The sequence below is a fragment of the Ornithorhynchus anatinus genome, chromosome 7 (genome assembly GCF_004115215.2).
Source record: "Ornithorhynchus anatinus isolate Pmale09 chromosome 7, mOrnAna1.pri.v4, whole genome shotgun sequence".
Classification (NCBI taxonomy): domain Eukaryota; kingdom Metazoa; phylum Chordata; class Mammalia; order Monotremata; family Ornithorhynchidae; genus Ornithorhynchus; species Ornithorhynchus anatinus.
Window position 1 is genome coordinate 38,966,853 of NC_041734.1, and position 14,928 is coordinate 38,981,780.

Genomic DNA, 14,928 nt, shown 5'->3' on the forward strand with positions numbered 1-14,928 from the left:
CACTGGCCCTTCTAGCGCTAGTACGGGGTGACGGTTGACGGGGAAATTCCGCCAGCTCAGCTCTGAGTGACCCAGAGCTCCTTTATATACAGTCGGAAGAGAACGGGATAAATGCGTCAGGATCGGCAGCGGTAACTCCAGGGGACAGGATAGTTTTGCCATCTGGCCCCTGCCGCCTTCTCAGGGTGGCCGTTAATAATCGTAATGTTGGTATTTAAGTGCCCGCCGTGTTCCGAGCACCGTTCTAAGCGCTGGGGGTAGATTCAGGGTCATCAGGTTGTCCCACGTGAGACTCACAGTCTTAATCCCCCTTTTAATAGTAATAATGACGATGACGATGACGACGATGATGATGTTGGTATCTGTTGAGCGCTTACTGGGTGCAGAGCACCGTTCCGAGCGCTGGGGTAGACACGGGGGAATCGGGTCGTCCCACGTGGGGCTCCCAGTCTTCACCCCCATTTTACAGATGAGGTCACTGAGGCACCGAGAAGCGAAGTGACTCGCCCGCAGTCACCCGGCTGACGGGTGGCCGTGCCGGCGTTCGAACCCGTGACCCCCCAAAGCCCGGGCTCTTTCCACAGAGCCGCGCTCAGATGAGGTGACCGAGGCACCGAGAAGTGAAGCGACTTGCCCGAAGCCACGCGGCTGACGGGTGGGGGGGGCCGGGATTCGAAACCGTGACCTCCGACTCCCAAGCCCGGGCTCTCTCCGCTGAGCCCCGCTGCTTCTCCCCCATCCAACAGCAGGGCCGGGGCCCCTGATCAGATCGAGGAGTAGCTTCGTCTCGCCTTCAGCAGCCGGGGGGGCGGGGGAGGGGGGCTGTGGAACTTGACAAGGTCACGGGTTCTGACGCCGGCATCTCCACTCGTCTGCCCCGTGACCTCGGGCGAGGCATTTCACATCTCTGGTGCCTCCGTTACCCCATCTGTAAGATGGGGGTCGAGACTGTGAAGCCCCTTGCGGGACGGGGACTGTATCCGTCCCGGTTTTTCGGTATCCGTCCCAGCGGATGGTGGCCGGCACGTGAGTGCTCGACGGGTACCTTGATAGTTGTTGTTGTTATTATTCAGCTACTCTTTTCAGGAGACTAGAGGACGAAGGGAAGACGTGGTGTGAAGTGCCTGCCAGAGGCCGTCAGGCAGGCCTAGGGCTGAAAGGACTCTGAGAGAAGGGAGGGCAAACGTGAGGACTTGGACCTTTGCCCTTCGGCCCCGTGCGGTCCGACCCGATGGACGTGTTCGCGGTCACTGTACTGAGCGCTTGGAATGCACAGCTCGGCATATCTATTCCAGAGCTCAGAATAGTGCTTGCCGCACAGTTGTAAGCGCTTAACAAGTGCCACGATGATGATGATGATGACAATAATTCAGACTTTTTAGTCAAGCATAAAAACCCTGCTGGACCCCTCTCTTTTTAAAATTTCTAAGAATCCACCAGCCGATTATTCAGTCACACCGTTTGGCACTTCACTTTTGCTCGAGTTTTAAACCAAGCGCGCCTAGTGAACCCTACCTTCTTCTGCTTCGTTTAAGTGTTTCCAGTGCTGTTGCGGAAGAACTGATCTCAGATGCCGTCGTGGACGTTCTGAGGCAGATGACAGCCGAAGAAATGAGCCAAGAGAGAGAAAGAATCGAAGAAGAGAAGCGCAGGGCCGAAGAGGCACGGTAAATGGTTTTTCTTTCGGAACTTTCAAAAAGCCTCGTAGTTAAGATATTACGGCTGGTGCCGTCCTTTGGAACGGAGACCCGTGAGGGGCTTCCGACCCCCAGAGCAGACACGAGCTGGCTGCCCGTAGCCGCCGCCCCCCCCCCCCCCCCCCCCCCCCCCGCCCTCCGACCCCCCCGGAAAGACATCGTTACGTTGGTTATCGCCTATAATCTCTATCTGTGACCGTAAATAAAAGCTTTTTGTTTTCCTTCCATCAGGCGAAGACTAGAGCGAGAACTGGTTATCACCCAGCTGAGCCAGGCCCTGGTTGAAGATCTGACAGAAGTCATAGTGAAGGAATGTGTTAGAGAAACGTCCTCTAGGGAGTTGAAGTAAGTGAAATGGCAACGTCTCGTTAATCTCGTCACAGTTATTTCAGACAGTGCTGGCGGTTAGTCCTTTAAAAAGTAGGGTCTCTGAGCGGTGTGGCTATTTGGTTGGTTACGAAGTCACCGATGGTTGGTTCTTTAGCCCGGTAATTTTTCCCCGGGTAAAGGGGTCAGATTCGATGGGCTGAGGATTCTAAATTTCAGCTCCACACGTGAGTTCCGGGTTTTCAACCGCGGTGTCTGTTTGGATCATTTCCGATTTTGCGGGTTCGAGGCGGGTTGGTGGGGTGGCTAAAACGTATGAAAATCTAGACCCTCGGGCTATCAGTAGATAGGATTTCTGTGAAATAAACGAGGCTGAATTTTTTCCTGGGGAACAGAAGTGTGAGAGACGATGTTTCATGTGCTCTCATAATACGACTCCTTTAGACTGTCCGTTACGTGCCCAGGTACCTTCACTCTCATTCAGCCAGCGTGCAGGCTTTCTGGAAGCAGCGTGGCTCAGTGGAAAGAGCCCGGGCTTGGGAGCCAGAGGTGATGGGTTCGCATCCCGGCCCCGCCCCTTGTCAGCTGTGTGACTGTGGGCGAGTCGCTTCGCTTCGCCGGCCTCAGTTCCCTCATCTGTAAAATGGGGATGAAGACTGGGAGCCCCACGTGGGACGACCTGATGACCCTGTATCTACCCCGGCGCTTAGAGCGGTGCTGTGCACCTAGTAAGCGCTTAACAAATACCAGCGTTGTTATTCTGAACACACGCACACCCAAACAGTGGTCTTGGACCGGGTTTACCCTGAAACTGCCCCGGCACGAAGGACGTGGGATATAACAAATCCGATTAGGTTGGCATTTTGACCAGATGCTAAAGGTGCAGTGAAGATGGAGGGATCGATGCAAGAAATGAAAGTAAGGGGGATGTGCGTCTGATTGTACGGGAAGGCCGAGAGAAAGGGAAAAGCAGAGAAAAGCAGAGAGGTTATTTGTGACATAATTGGATTTCTGAGGAGGGAGAGGTCTGTGACATGAGTAATCCTCAAGTGCTGTGACCTACACTGGCCTTCTGGGAAGGCATTGGGTGACTCCTCAATTTTATGAAATATCTAAATGTGTTCGAAAGCCTGTTTTGCCAGTGAGAAGATTATTGTCCTTTATGCAAGTTCCGCAGACATTTTCAAGTGCATCTTTCAAATAAGGCTCGTAGGCAGATCGCTTCATGCCGAGGAGTCCTGTGACTGTGAACCTTGGATGGCTGGCATTCATTCTCTCCCCATCAATTTGCCTCATTCCTGTGTTTCTAAATCCATTGCAGCGCAAACTCCTCAAGGGCCGTGTTCCCACCGGAAACACGGCACTCAAGGTGCTGACGATGGTGAAAATACAGATCTTTCAGTGAAAGGTTTTTCAAGTGATAGATAGATCTTTTCTTCGAGTCTTTTTTTTTTACCTATTCAGACACTTAGGGTATGAAATGTCGTCGGATATTTTTGGAGGCGGCGTTCATCAGCTCTCTGTTGTGGAGTGCTAGGTCAGTAGTGGCAGTGGTTCACGGTTGTCTTGGTGGCGATCTCGCTTTTCCTCTCTGGTTTCATTCTGCTGTAGGTGTGCCGTAGAAATAGACCAAAGAGCCCGCGTTGCCCGTTGCTCTGAAGACGTCTGTGTGCGCTTAATGGATTTGTTTCTGGAAGATGAGATTTTCCAGTCTGCCAAGGAGACTCTTCAGGAACTTCAGTGTTTCTGCAAGTACCTACAAAGGTGAAGTAAAAACGATACAGGTCAACTACCGTACGGTCATAGAGAACAGTCTTCTCCTCACCTACAGAATCTCATTCAAATGCACTGGCTCCTTTTCGTAAACGAAACTGAATTTGTTTCTCTTACGACGGCTCTGGTTCGGCAAGATGTGAGCCGGCCGCAGGCCCGCGGGCTTTCTGGGACAAAACCTCAAGTGGTCCTCTCCCCTAAACTCCTGCTGACGTCCCCGTTTTCACATGTTACTCCTCTCCCCCCGCCTCCCATCACCGTTCTCGAACACGTTGGTCGCTTCCGGCACCATTTTGAGAACTGGGCCGAGTCCACGCCGTCAGCCCATGCTAAAAATGATTCCGTAGAGGGATGGGTACGTGCTCGGGGCTGCCGGGAACTCGGGGGAAAGGACCATTCCCTTCCTCTCCCGCCCCAAGTCGGGGGGCCGGTAATGGGTCTCCCCTTTTTTCTTTATCATTATCAGTCCTGGTTGGGCTGTCCTGGTTAAAATATTAATTACTCTTTTGGCATTTCTGTGTTCTGAAGAGCCGGGTTCCAGCTGGGCTGCTTCGTGACCTTAGGCGTGTCACTTAATTCTCTATGCCTAGGTTATCTCATCGGTAAAATGGGGATTAAGGCTGTGAGCCCCATGTGGGACGGGGGCTGTTTCCAACCTAATCAGGCCTCTCTCTAGCCCAGAGCGTAGTATCGGTGCCTGATATGTATTAAGTGCTTAACAGATGCCATTACAAAAAAAAAAAAAAAAAGAGAGCTCTTGCAGTCAGTTTTGCATCCAGTTTACCATTTCTGCTTCCCGTCAGTGGAGCTAGCGTGCTATAATGATGTGAGAAACCGTGAGCGCAATCATTTATCACTGTCATCTTGGCAAGATGGAGGGAAGCGGTCGCGGCCCGGAAGAAACTGAAGCGGCAGATGAGGGCCTTCCCGGCCGCTCCCTGTTGCGTGGATCAGAACGACAGACTCAAAGCCTTGTCGCCCAGCGCAGAGTGTCCAATCGCCGAAGAGAACCTTGCCAGGGGAATCTTGGATCTTGGAAATGCAGGAAAACTAGGAGTCTACTGCACCAGGCTAGTATTCGGATAAGATCTGTAAACTGCACTGCTCTCTTCAAAATAGGACTTTTTCGAACCCTAAAGCAGCACGTCGGGCCCGGATGTTTTCGTAGTTACTGTGTGGCATTCCCCCTCTTATTTTACAAATAGACTAAGTCTGTCGATGTGATTTACAAAGAAAAACCAAAAACAAGCAAACTGGAGTTTTAAGACGGCTTCCCGAAATACTCTTAGCCCCGGATACACTGAGGTTCTGTTTATTCTATTTCTTGATTCTGTGTATTGCCATCGTCCCCGTCGGTCCGTCTCCCCCGATTAGACCGTGAGCCCGTCAGAGGCCCGGGACCGTCTCCACCTGTTACCGATCTGTCCATTCCGAGCGCTTAGTCCGGTGCTCTGCACGTGGTAAGCGCTCGATAAATACTGTTGAATGAGCGAATGAATAAGATAGTTAAAATACCAACACGTATTTAAAAGCAGTCAAAAGCAGTAATAAAATTAACCTGGGATCTTCCAAGAGTGAGCAGCCATAGAGAGATTTTTTCGGTTGTTATTCCTCAGCCTTGGTAAGTGAAGTTTCACTTGATACGGTGAAGTCTGACCCGTAAGGATAGACTGGGGAAATTCCAGGACGGGTGACAGGATAACAGAGAGGAAAGGAAGAACCCCTAGTAATTTTGTACACGGATACGGGGGGGGGGGGGGCCCTGGGAGATAGGTATAATTGGTGATCTTTGCTCAGGAACACTTCAGGTGTAATTGGGGAAAATTGAGCTGTGAGGGGAGACCATCGTGATCGAAGGTCTGGATGATGAGCGCTTCTTAAAGTGCCCTCCACACAGGAGGTGCTCGATAAATACAAGTGACTGATTGGCGGGTAATAAAATTGTGTAGGCCCGACCTAGGTGGGGAACAGTTGAGGTGCTGTTGCTTGAGACATCGAGGATAGTTACGTATGTTCAACTGAATCAATTAAGGGCGTTCACCGAGTGCTTAGTGTGTGTGGAGCCGTTGTTCCGAGTGCTTGCGAGGGGACCGTAGAGGAAGTAGGCCAGTCTCGCCCTCGAGGAGCTTACGACAAACTTAAAATGAATTACGGTTGTGTGAGGCCTCGTACCTGAATGCTGTCAGGGTGAAGGAAGGAGTGACTACCTTGGATGGGGAGGAGAAAAGCTCAGTCAGGGAAGGCTTCCTGGAAGAGTCGTGGTTTTAGTTAGGCTTTCCCATGTCCAGAAATCTGAGGAAAGCGTCTATTAAGTGGGGTTTAGTCATTTACCTGTGCAGAAGCCAGGGCTAGGCAGGGGACTGAGTGCTTATGTTGTTTATTAAATGCCTACTAGGCAAATGCAGGCCACTGTGATAGAAGCAAAATAAATTCAGACACGGTCCCCCAGCGGTCTCCCCCCGGGATCGGTCGGAAAGCGGGGGCCGTTGGAGACGTCCGGCGGGCCCTCGGGGATCCGAAGCCCGTGATGTGGCTCTGTCGTGGGACGCTTAAACGTGGACCTTCGTGGTGGCCGGGTCCCAGGCCAGGTGACTTCGATGCTCTTTAAAATTCACTGCCATCCCCTCTTCCTTGCTGGGGAGACGAGCATCACCTCGGATGCTGGGGTCTGTGAATCCCCTCAGAGTAATAGGGAAGTTATCTGTTTTGGGGTCAGGGAAGGATTCAGGTCAGTATCTGAAAAATCACAGAATCTGTAGCAGGCAGAGCTCGTGCGGTCGTCTGGATGCGTTTTGCTCCGCGTGGCAGAACTCGCAAACCCATCTGCAAGTAGCAACCACTGGAATGTTACTGAATTTAGCTGGTTTGACCCTTTCGGGTGGGGTGGGGAAAGAAGTACTCAAAAGTCACCCCGGGACTGAAAAGTGTTTTTGAAGTGCATAGAATTGGCGAGCGGACATTTAACTGGATTTTTATAGTGACCTCTTAAAGAGCCCAGGAATTGGAAAAAACTTTCAAGGTGAAATTAATGAGAGAAATGAGATAGGGAAAAGGCGCGGGGAGAAGCAGGAGGAGGTAAAAGAAGAAAGGAAGCGGCTGTGGATGGAATGGCCAATGGCCCACGGTATGTTTCTCTAAGAGTTACCGTAGGGAAGGCACCGATGGTTTTAGCATTAAGATAGAGCCGGGAGGCCAAAAACGTGCCGCTCCGGTCCGGCATTCCCAAATCACACTGCGCCCTCCTGCAGATCTCTCTCTTGCATTTGCAGACCCTTCTTTTCTTCTCTCGGACAGGGCGGTTGGTGTAAAATGTCGAGCTTCTCTAACTCCGCGTCAGAAAGTGTCTTCTGCGATTCCATGCACCTCAGTCAGTACTCAGATAATGATCAAAGCCAAAGGAATTCCTCGGGGGGATGATAGAACAGTAAGAGGATTTTAACCTCTGAGGACTCAGATCATAAATCTACCGATCCCTTTTTTTTTTTTTTTTTTTTTTTTTTAAACAGATTAAGGTGGCTGAGAAACAAGGCGATTCACCAGATGAAGGTTCAGTATTTTTACCAGCAGTTAGTAAGGTTTGTATACGATCTGAATTTTGAAGGCTTTACCGATTTAAAAACGAAGCGCGTGAATTAAATTTCGGCCGTCCGCGTCCCTTAAAGCGAAGCGGCGTGGAGTCCGCTGAACCTGCCGTCGCTCATCGCCGAACATCATCCCGGTCAGAAAGAGCAGGTGTTCTGGAAACTGGTTTTGGTGTTGCCGGAAAGCGAAGAGACTCCGTCGGGGTATCCCAGCGGGTGAGCCGAGAAGTTCACTCTTCTGCTTTCTCGCGCGTGGCGGAATTTAAAATAAGGAAGACCGTTGGGCAGGGAGCAACTGAACCGAAGGTGATTTTCGGGGGCTTTAGCCGGAGAGGTGGTGGGACGACCCCGATCTCTCTTCCTCTCCGTGCAGAGGAGGTTCGTTGAGCGCGATTCGGGGCAGGGGGAAAGTCGAGACGAAAGAAGGGGAAGACGGAGGGAGCGGGGAGTTTTCATCCCGTGAGAGGGAGTGGGGCTGAAGGGGCAAACGATAACTTTTAGGAGATCTCTTCCGGAGAAGCATCTGAGAAGAAGATCTGCGTAATCCGTCAGCCGAAGAGAAGAACGGGGAGGGGAATTATTACGGGAGGAATTTGGCGCGAATGCGCCCGACGGGCTGTTTCTCTCTTATGCGTAGTATTCTCTCAGACTGGTTGAAAGTCAAGTTCATGGGAGAGGTCCCCAGCGGTGAGAGCTGCGGAGCTAAGGACAGGATACAGACCCTGGCGCTATTCAACTCCGTTGGCTACAGGGGCGATCGGACGATCTGCGTCAACGTGTGCGTCAAGGTACGTTTCGTCACGACTGCTCTGTGTTTTACCGTCTGTCGTCGAGCCTGGAGTACCGCGACCGACTCGCGGTCGTCGAGTGGAACCGAAATGGATCTGCAGAGGGTTATCGCGATTTTAAAAACTCGCCAACTCTTAGGACGCTGTTATCTTTGCGGTCTCGACCGGATCGATGGCGTAACAGTAACGGTTTTGTTGAGCGCTCGCTCTGCGTCGAGCACTGTTCTAAGCGCCGAGCCGGACGCAGGTTAATCGGTCTTGAGCCCCATTTTACGGATGAGGTCACTGAGGCAAAAGTAAGCGAAGTGACCCGCCCACGGTCAAACGGCAGACGAGGGGCGGAGCCGGGATCAGAACCCGGGTCTCCCACCCTTTCCACTAGGCCAAGCTGCTTCCCGGTCTGTAAGGAGAGTCGCGCGTGGTTCTTCGTCCGGTGGTATTTACTGAGCGCTTACCGTGCGCGGAGCACTGGACTTAGCTCTGGGGAGAGGACGATGATACGGTGACGGGCGGACACGTTCCCTGCCCACAGCGGGCCTGCGGTACAAATAAGTCAATTACGGATAGGTCATTCTGTAGGCGCCGCGGGGCCGGGCCCGGGGGGAGGGCAGAGGGAGCGAGTCCGGGCGGGTCCCGCAGTCGTGACTGCGGTGAGAGAGGCAGCGTGGCGCAGTGGCAGGAGCCCGGGTTTGGGAGTCGGAGGTCCTGGGTTCCGGTCCCGGCCCCGCCACCCAGCGGCCGCTGCGTGACTTCGGGCAAGTCGCTTCGCTTCTCTGGGCCTCGGCGACCTCATCTGTAAAGTGGGGGGTGAAGACCGGGAGCCCCGCGTGGGACGGTCCGATCGACTTGCGTCCCCCCCCCCCGGCGCTTAGAACAGCGCCCCGCGCGTGGCGAGCGCTCAACGAGTACCGTCGTCGTCGCGACTCTCCGGCGGCGGTAGGGCCCGGCTTTAAAGGGAGGGAGGGACGGACAGCCTCCGCTCCCCTCCCCCGCCCGCGTCCTGGCTCTCGCCCTTCCGTCGAAGCGAGGGCGTGTCAGCCCGGTCGAGGTCGGGATCAGAAGACGAGGATCGGGGGCTGGGAGCCCACCGCCCGGGCCCGAGATCCCCCTCGGTTCCGTCGGCATCCGGAATCCGCGACCCCCCCCCCCCGGCGTGCCGGAGGGGAAGGGGGCGGTGGGCCCGGCCGGCCGTTCGCCCGGGAGCCCAGGGTCTCTCCTGCCCAACCGGGTGCCTGTCTGAGAGGGAATGATAATAACGGTGGCATCCGTTCAGCGCTCACTAGGCGCAGAGCTTCGTTCCAAGGTGATACGGGGCGATCGGGCTGTCCCGCGTGGGGCTCACGGGCTCGGTCCCCGTTTTACAGGCGAGGGAACCGGGGCCCGGAGGCGCCGAGTGACTCGGCCCGAGTCACGCGGCAGACGGGCGGCGGAGCCGGGATCCGATCCCACGACCCCCGACTCCCGAGCCCGGGCTCTCGCCGCGGGGCCGCGCCGCCGCTCAGCGGAGGGGAATGGAGGGTCCGGTGTAACGGAGCGGGTGGACGCGTTCCTTCCCCACAACGCGCTTAAATTCCGCACGAGCGAGCGTACGTTGTCAGATTAGAGGAGCGGCACGGCTCAGCGGAGAGAGAGACCGGGCTTGGGAGTCGGAGGTCACGGGTTCGAATCCCGGCCCCGCCACCCGTCAGCCCGCGTGACTTCGGGCGAGTCACTGGTACCTCACTTGCTCACCCCATCTGTCAAATGGGGATCGAGACCGCGAGCCCCACGCGGGACAGCCTGCTCGCCTCGCACCCCCGTCTCAGCGCACAGAACGGTGCTTTGCACGTAGTAAGCGCTTAACGGATGCCGTCGCTGCGGTTGTTATCACTCTTAAATCCATCCGGCGCGAGTGTCCATTTGGCACGACAGCCGGCTCGAGCCTTTATCGGTTGCACAGGTGGCTCACGGCGCCCTCAGCGACTCGGCGCTTGATGCAGCAGAAACTCAGAGGGATCTTCTGGGAACCAGCGGCCTCATCCTCCTGCTACCGCCAAGAATCGGAAGCGAAGACTTCGCCGAAGAGGACGTCTACTGGCTCTCCGCTCTGCTGCAACTGAAGCAGCTCCTTCAGGCCAAGCCTTTCCGTCCCGTGGTTCCTCTGGTCGTTCTCGTTCCCAACCGAGGAGGAGACACCGGCGAGCGAGAGGTAGAAGAAGGTACCTTATTTAAAGAGTTCCTCTGGTCTACAAAACGGCGATTGGACAAAAACGGGCATCTGAAAGGAAGGGGAGAGATTCTAAAAGAGATGAGAGCGGGGGCCCGTCCGGGGAAGGCAGCATTGGAACTTGGAACGTCCCTCCTGGCATTTTTGGTTGCTAGAGGTAACGGTTTGACCGAAGGAGGGTGAAAAGGGACAGTCTCATCTGCACTCCCGTGGGAATAAACGTAGATGCGTGACCCCTTTCTGAACGACCGTTTGCTGTCAAATCATTCCTGTGTTTCTTTCGAAGGGCTGATGTTGCAGGACTTGGTTTCGGCTAAACTCATTTCCGACTATATCATCGTGGAGATCCCGGATTCTGTCAGCGATTTACGAGGCACTAACAGGGTAAGATCTCAGGCCAAAATTTCACGATTTCTTTCCGGCATTGGGAGCTCCTAGTAGGACCTGTAAATAACCTGCAGTCTAAATGTTTACATTTTAACCTTTGGTTTTTTAAAAAAAAAAAAAGAAAAAAAAAAAGCGTCGCCTGCCGACAGCATCTTGTAAGAGTTCTCGTTCTAAGTCATATACCTTTGTTTTTCTTTTTGTTAATAGTATTTTGTTGTCAATAATATTAATGATGATAATGTTGGTATCTGTTAAGCGCTTACTGTGTGCAGAGCACCGTTCTAAGCGCCGGGGTCGATACAGGGTCGTCAGGTGGTCCCGCGGGAGGCTCCCGGTTAATCCCCGTTTTACAGATGAGGGAACTGAGGCCCAGAGAAGTGAAGCGACTCGCCCGCAGTCACCCAGCCAAGACTCCCGACTCCGAAGCCCGGGCTCTTTCCGCTGAGCCTGTGCCGGGCACCGTTACTTAAGTTCTGGGGTAGATACAAGCTGATCAGGTTCGACAGCCCAGATCCCACCTGGGGCTCCCGGTCTTAATCCCCGTTTTGCGGACGAGGTAACTGGGGCATAGAGAAGTGAAGTGTTCTAATGCGACGCCCATCCTCGCGATCCTACTTACCGCCGTCGTCCTTGTCTGTCCGACTCCCCCGATCAGACCGTCAGCCCGTCGGAGGGCGGGGACCGTCTCTGTCCGTTGCCGATTTGTCCGTTCCCAGCGCTCGGTACCGTGCTCTGCACGCGGTGAGCGCTCGACAGATACTGTTGGGATGAGCCAAGTGACTTGCCCACGGTCGCCCAGCAAACAAGTGGCGGAGCCAGGTTTAGAATCCAGGTTCTTCGGACCTCCGGGCCCGTGCTCGAGCCACGGGGCCACGGTGTTTCACGTCTGTAAAAGTTGTAGGAGTTCTGTTATGTGAGTTCTTTGTTATAAGGGTGTGTGTGTTTAAAAAAAAACAAAAAAGACAGACCTGCCCCAGGACTGGTTTAGCCGTTATAGGTAGATGGGACCGTTGTCCGGGACTTAGTATCTAAAAGGAAGTCCGTCATCAGTATCCATTTCCCCCGTCCTCTCCCCCCCGCCACGCGAACCTCTTGCTCGTGTTTCGAGAAGCGGCGTGGCGTAGCGGATAGAGCGGGAGCCTGCCAGGAGTCAGGAGGTCGTGGGTTCCGACCCCGGCTCTGCCGCTCGTCCGCCGGGTGACCTGGGGCAAGACGCTTCGCTTCTCTGCGCCTCAGCGACCTCATCTGGAAAATGAGGATTGAGCCCGGGAGTCCCACGTGGAACGGGGGACCGTGTCCGACCTGATTTGCTTGTAATGATAACGATGGCGTCGGTGTCCGTTAAGCGCTCACCAGGTGCCGAGCGCCGTTCTGAGCGCTGGGGGAGATGCAGGGTCATCGCGTCGTCCCGCGCGAGGCTCCCGGTCTTCATCGCCGTTTTACAGATGAGGGAACGGGCCCAGAGAAGCGAGGTGACTCGCCCACGGTCATCCAGCTGACAGGTGGCAGAGCCGGGATTCGAACCCATGACCCCTGACTCCCAAGCCCGGGCTCCCTCCGTTGAGCCACGCCGCTTGCATCCACCCCGGCGCGCGGTCCAGTGCCCGGCGCGCGGTCAACGCTTAACGGATACCGTCGCCGTTAGCGTCGTCGCCGTTTTCAGGGCCCGGGAAGGGAGCGCCCGTGTGGGGTCTGGATGGAGACTTTCTGGGTACCCGCCCTGACTCCGAGGAGGGCGGGAAAGGGCAGAATCTCTGAGATTCGATCGCCGCGGGTGCAGGCGGGGCCCTCGGATGTTAAAAAAAAAAATAAATAAATAAATAAATAAAATTCCAAACCGAGCCGGGATTGGGAGAGGACGGTTAAGAGCAGGGATAGCGAGACGGGATTTCAGAGAAAGCAGATGTTTGCGGTGTCGTCACGCTTTGGATAAAGGTTACCACCCAAGCCGTGCGGTTTACCCCCACCTCGCCTTGCGTCCAACGGCCGCGACGCCGTCTCGGCGGTTTAATCCTTCACCCGAGCCGAGGCGGGCGGTCGGACCGGCTCGCCTCCCGAGATCCCTCCGAGCTGTGTGATGCTCATCTCTTTCGAAGGCCTGCTTTGGGAGTTACCGGAACGCTTCATCTTTTTTCATCTGTCCTTTCAGTCCTTTCGATCCGTGTCTGACTCTCTCCTCTCCGGTCCCTGCCTCCCTCCGTTGCCCAGGTCGTTTTTCTGGAAAAAACCATTCGGCCCCCCTCCCCCCCCCCCGTCTTCCCGTCTTCCCGTCCCACTGAACCGTGAGCTCGTTGCGGTCAGGGGATGTGTCTGCCGACTCTGTCGTACTGTGCTCTCCCGAGCGCTTAGCGCGGTACTTTTCAGACGGTGAGCCCGCTCTGCGCCGCTGACGACGATTCCTCGGAGTCCTCCGGTAGTTGCCCATCCACCTCCGCGTGGCACGGAGTCCTTACCGTCGGTCTTAAAGCCCTCCATCTCCTCCGCCCCACCTAACCTCGGCGATCTGCGACGTACCTTCCGCTCCTCCGACGCCAGCTTCCCCTCCGTACCTTGGCCGCGTCGACCCCACCAGCCCCGCCGCGGCCCGAGTTCTCCCTCGGGCCGGGGACGCCCACCCCTTCGTGTCCGGCGGTCCGCCACCCTCCGCGCCTTCGGAACCCTCCTGAAATCGTATCTCTGCGAGGCCTTTCCGGACCGTTCCCCCGTCCACCCTCCCCTCCGCGTCCGCTGTGCGCTCGGGCTGCGTACCCCGTCCACGCTTTTGATACCCCAGCACTTAATAAGCGCTCTTACGTTCCGCCACCTCCCCTCCCCGTAATCTCTCTCTCTCAACGTCGGACCCGCCCCGTAGGCCGTTAGCTCCCGCAGGCGGGGACCCCACCTACCGGCCCCGGAGCCCCGCGCCCCGTAAGCGCTCGACAACCCCCGTCGGTTGGACGCGTTTAGTTCCGTGCCGGACTTTTACCCACCTCCGCGTGTCTCCCGTTCAGGTCTCCGCCTCGGTGAAGTGGCTGGTAGCTCACTGCCCCGGTTCCCTCGAACTCTGCTGCCGGACCCTCCTTCAGTTCGTCGAAGACGGCCTCAGCTTCGAATTCAGCGATCGATTTTTCCACGATAGGAGAGAGAGACGTTTGGCGGGCCTGCCCTCTCAGGAGCCCGGCGCCGTCATCGAACTGTACAACAGCGTGCTGCAGTTTTTGGCCACCGTGGCCTCCTCGGAACGGCTGTGTGACCTGTCCTGGCCCGTGACCGAGTTCGCCGAACCCGGGGGCAGCGAGCTGCTCCCTCACCTCCGGTGGAACACGCCGGACCACCTGGCGTGGCTGAAGAAAGCCGTGCTGTCCTTCCAGATCCCTCAGATGGATCTTCCTCCCCTGGGTGGTGAGTCGTTCGAGTGGAGGAGTGTCGCGGCCGCGAATTCGGGAACTGACGACGGGTCGCCGTTTGTGGTTTTCCTCTCCCTTCCTTTCACCTCTCCCGAACGGTAAGCCCGAGGGGTGGCTTTCGTTCAGGGGAGGCCCGAGTAAGATCGCGGTTGTCCGAGGGGAGACGGTGACGGGTGTCTGTCCTGACCGTAGTTTGCTCGTTCCTCCGCCTTTTTTTTTTTTTTTTTTTTAATCCCCGGGCTTCTGTAGGCTCTCATGTGAATCCCATCACCGAATTCGCAGAGCTCTTCCGTTCTTTAAAAGAGAGGCGTAGCTCCCTCCGGTTGGAATTCTCATCGGGCGTATCTTTCCAGATGCGAGTCTTCTACGGGGGGGGGGGGGGGGCGGATTTCGGTTTACGAAACTGCTCGTGGAAGGGGATAAGGAATGATGGTGACGATGGTGTCTGTTAAGCGCTCACTACGCGCCAAGCACCGTTCTACGCCGCGTGGGGCTCACAGTCTCCGTCCCCGTTTTACAGAGGCGGGGACCGAGGGCGCAGAGAAGTTAAGCGACTTACCCGAGGTCACGCAGCAGACGAGCGGCGGAGCCGGGACTAGAACCCACGACCTCTGATTCCCAAGCGTGGGCTCTTTCCACCAAGCCACGCTGCTTTCTTCGGGACGTTTTCATGCTGAAGGATCGTGGATAGGTTACCGCTGTGAACCCCTGCCGTTCAGCCGATGTTGCCGCTCTCCTTAATGATCCCTTGTACCGTTGCCCCGTCGGTGTTAATGTTTTTCA

At 55.7% G+C, this 14,928-nt stretch overlaps 1 protein-coding gene across 3 annotated transcripts in view; it reads left to right on the forward strand.

Moving 5' to 3' along the window:
- The window catches only part of LOC100083530 (minichromosome maintenance complex component 3 associated protein), a 32,118-nt gene that overhangs the window by 12,578 nt on the left and 4,612 nt on the right, over positions 1 to 14,928 (forward strand). For all 3 annotated transcript variants that reach the window (XM_029068616.2, XM_029068617.1, XM_029068618.2), the window contains 10 exons: positions 1,536 to 1,667; positions 1,929 to 2,042; positions 3,636 to 3,788; positions 4,670 to 4,867; positions 7,304 to 7,372; positions 7,460 to 7,594; positions 8,016 to 8,166; positions 10,106 to 10,364; positions 10,659 to 10,756; positions 13,750 to 14,140. In XM_029068616.2, coding sequence (XP_028924449.1) covers positions 1,536 to 1,667; positions 1,929 to 2,042; positions 3,636 to 3,788; positions 4,670 to 4,867; positions 7,304 to 7,372; positions 7,460 to 7,594; positions 8,016 to 8,166; positions 10,106 to 10,364; positions 10,659 to 10,756; positions 13,750 to 14,140 — 1,700 coding nt within the window. The remainder of the gene's footprint in view (positions 1 to 1,535; positions 1,668 to 1,928; positions 2,043 to 3,635; positions 3,789 to 4,669; positions 4,868 to 7,303; positions 7,373 to 7,459; positions 7,595 to 8,015; positions 8,167 to 10,105; positions 10,365 to 10,658; positions 10,757 to 13,749; positions 14,141 to 14,928) is intronic.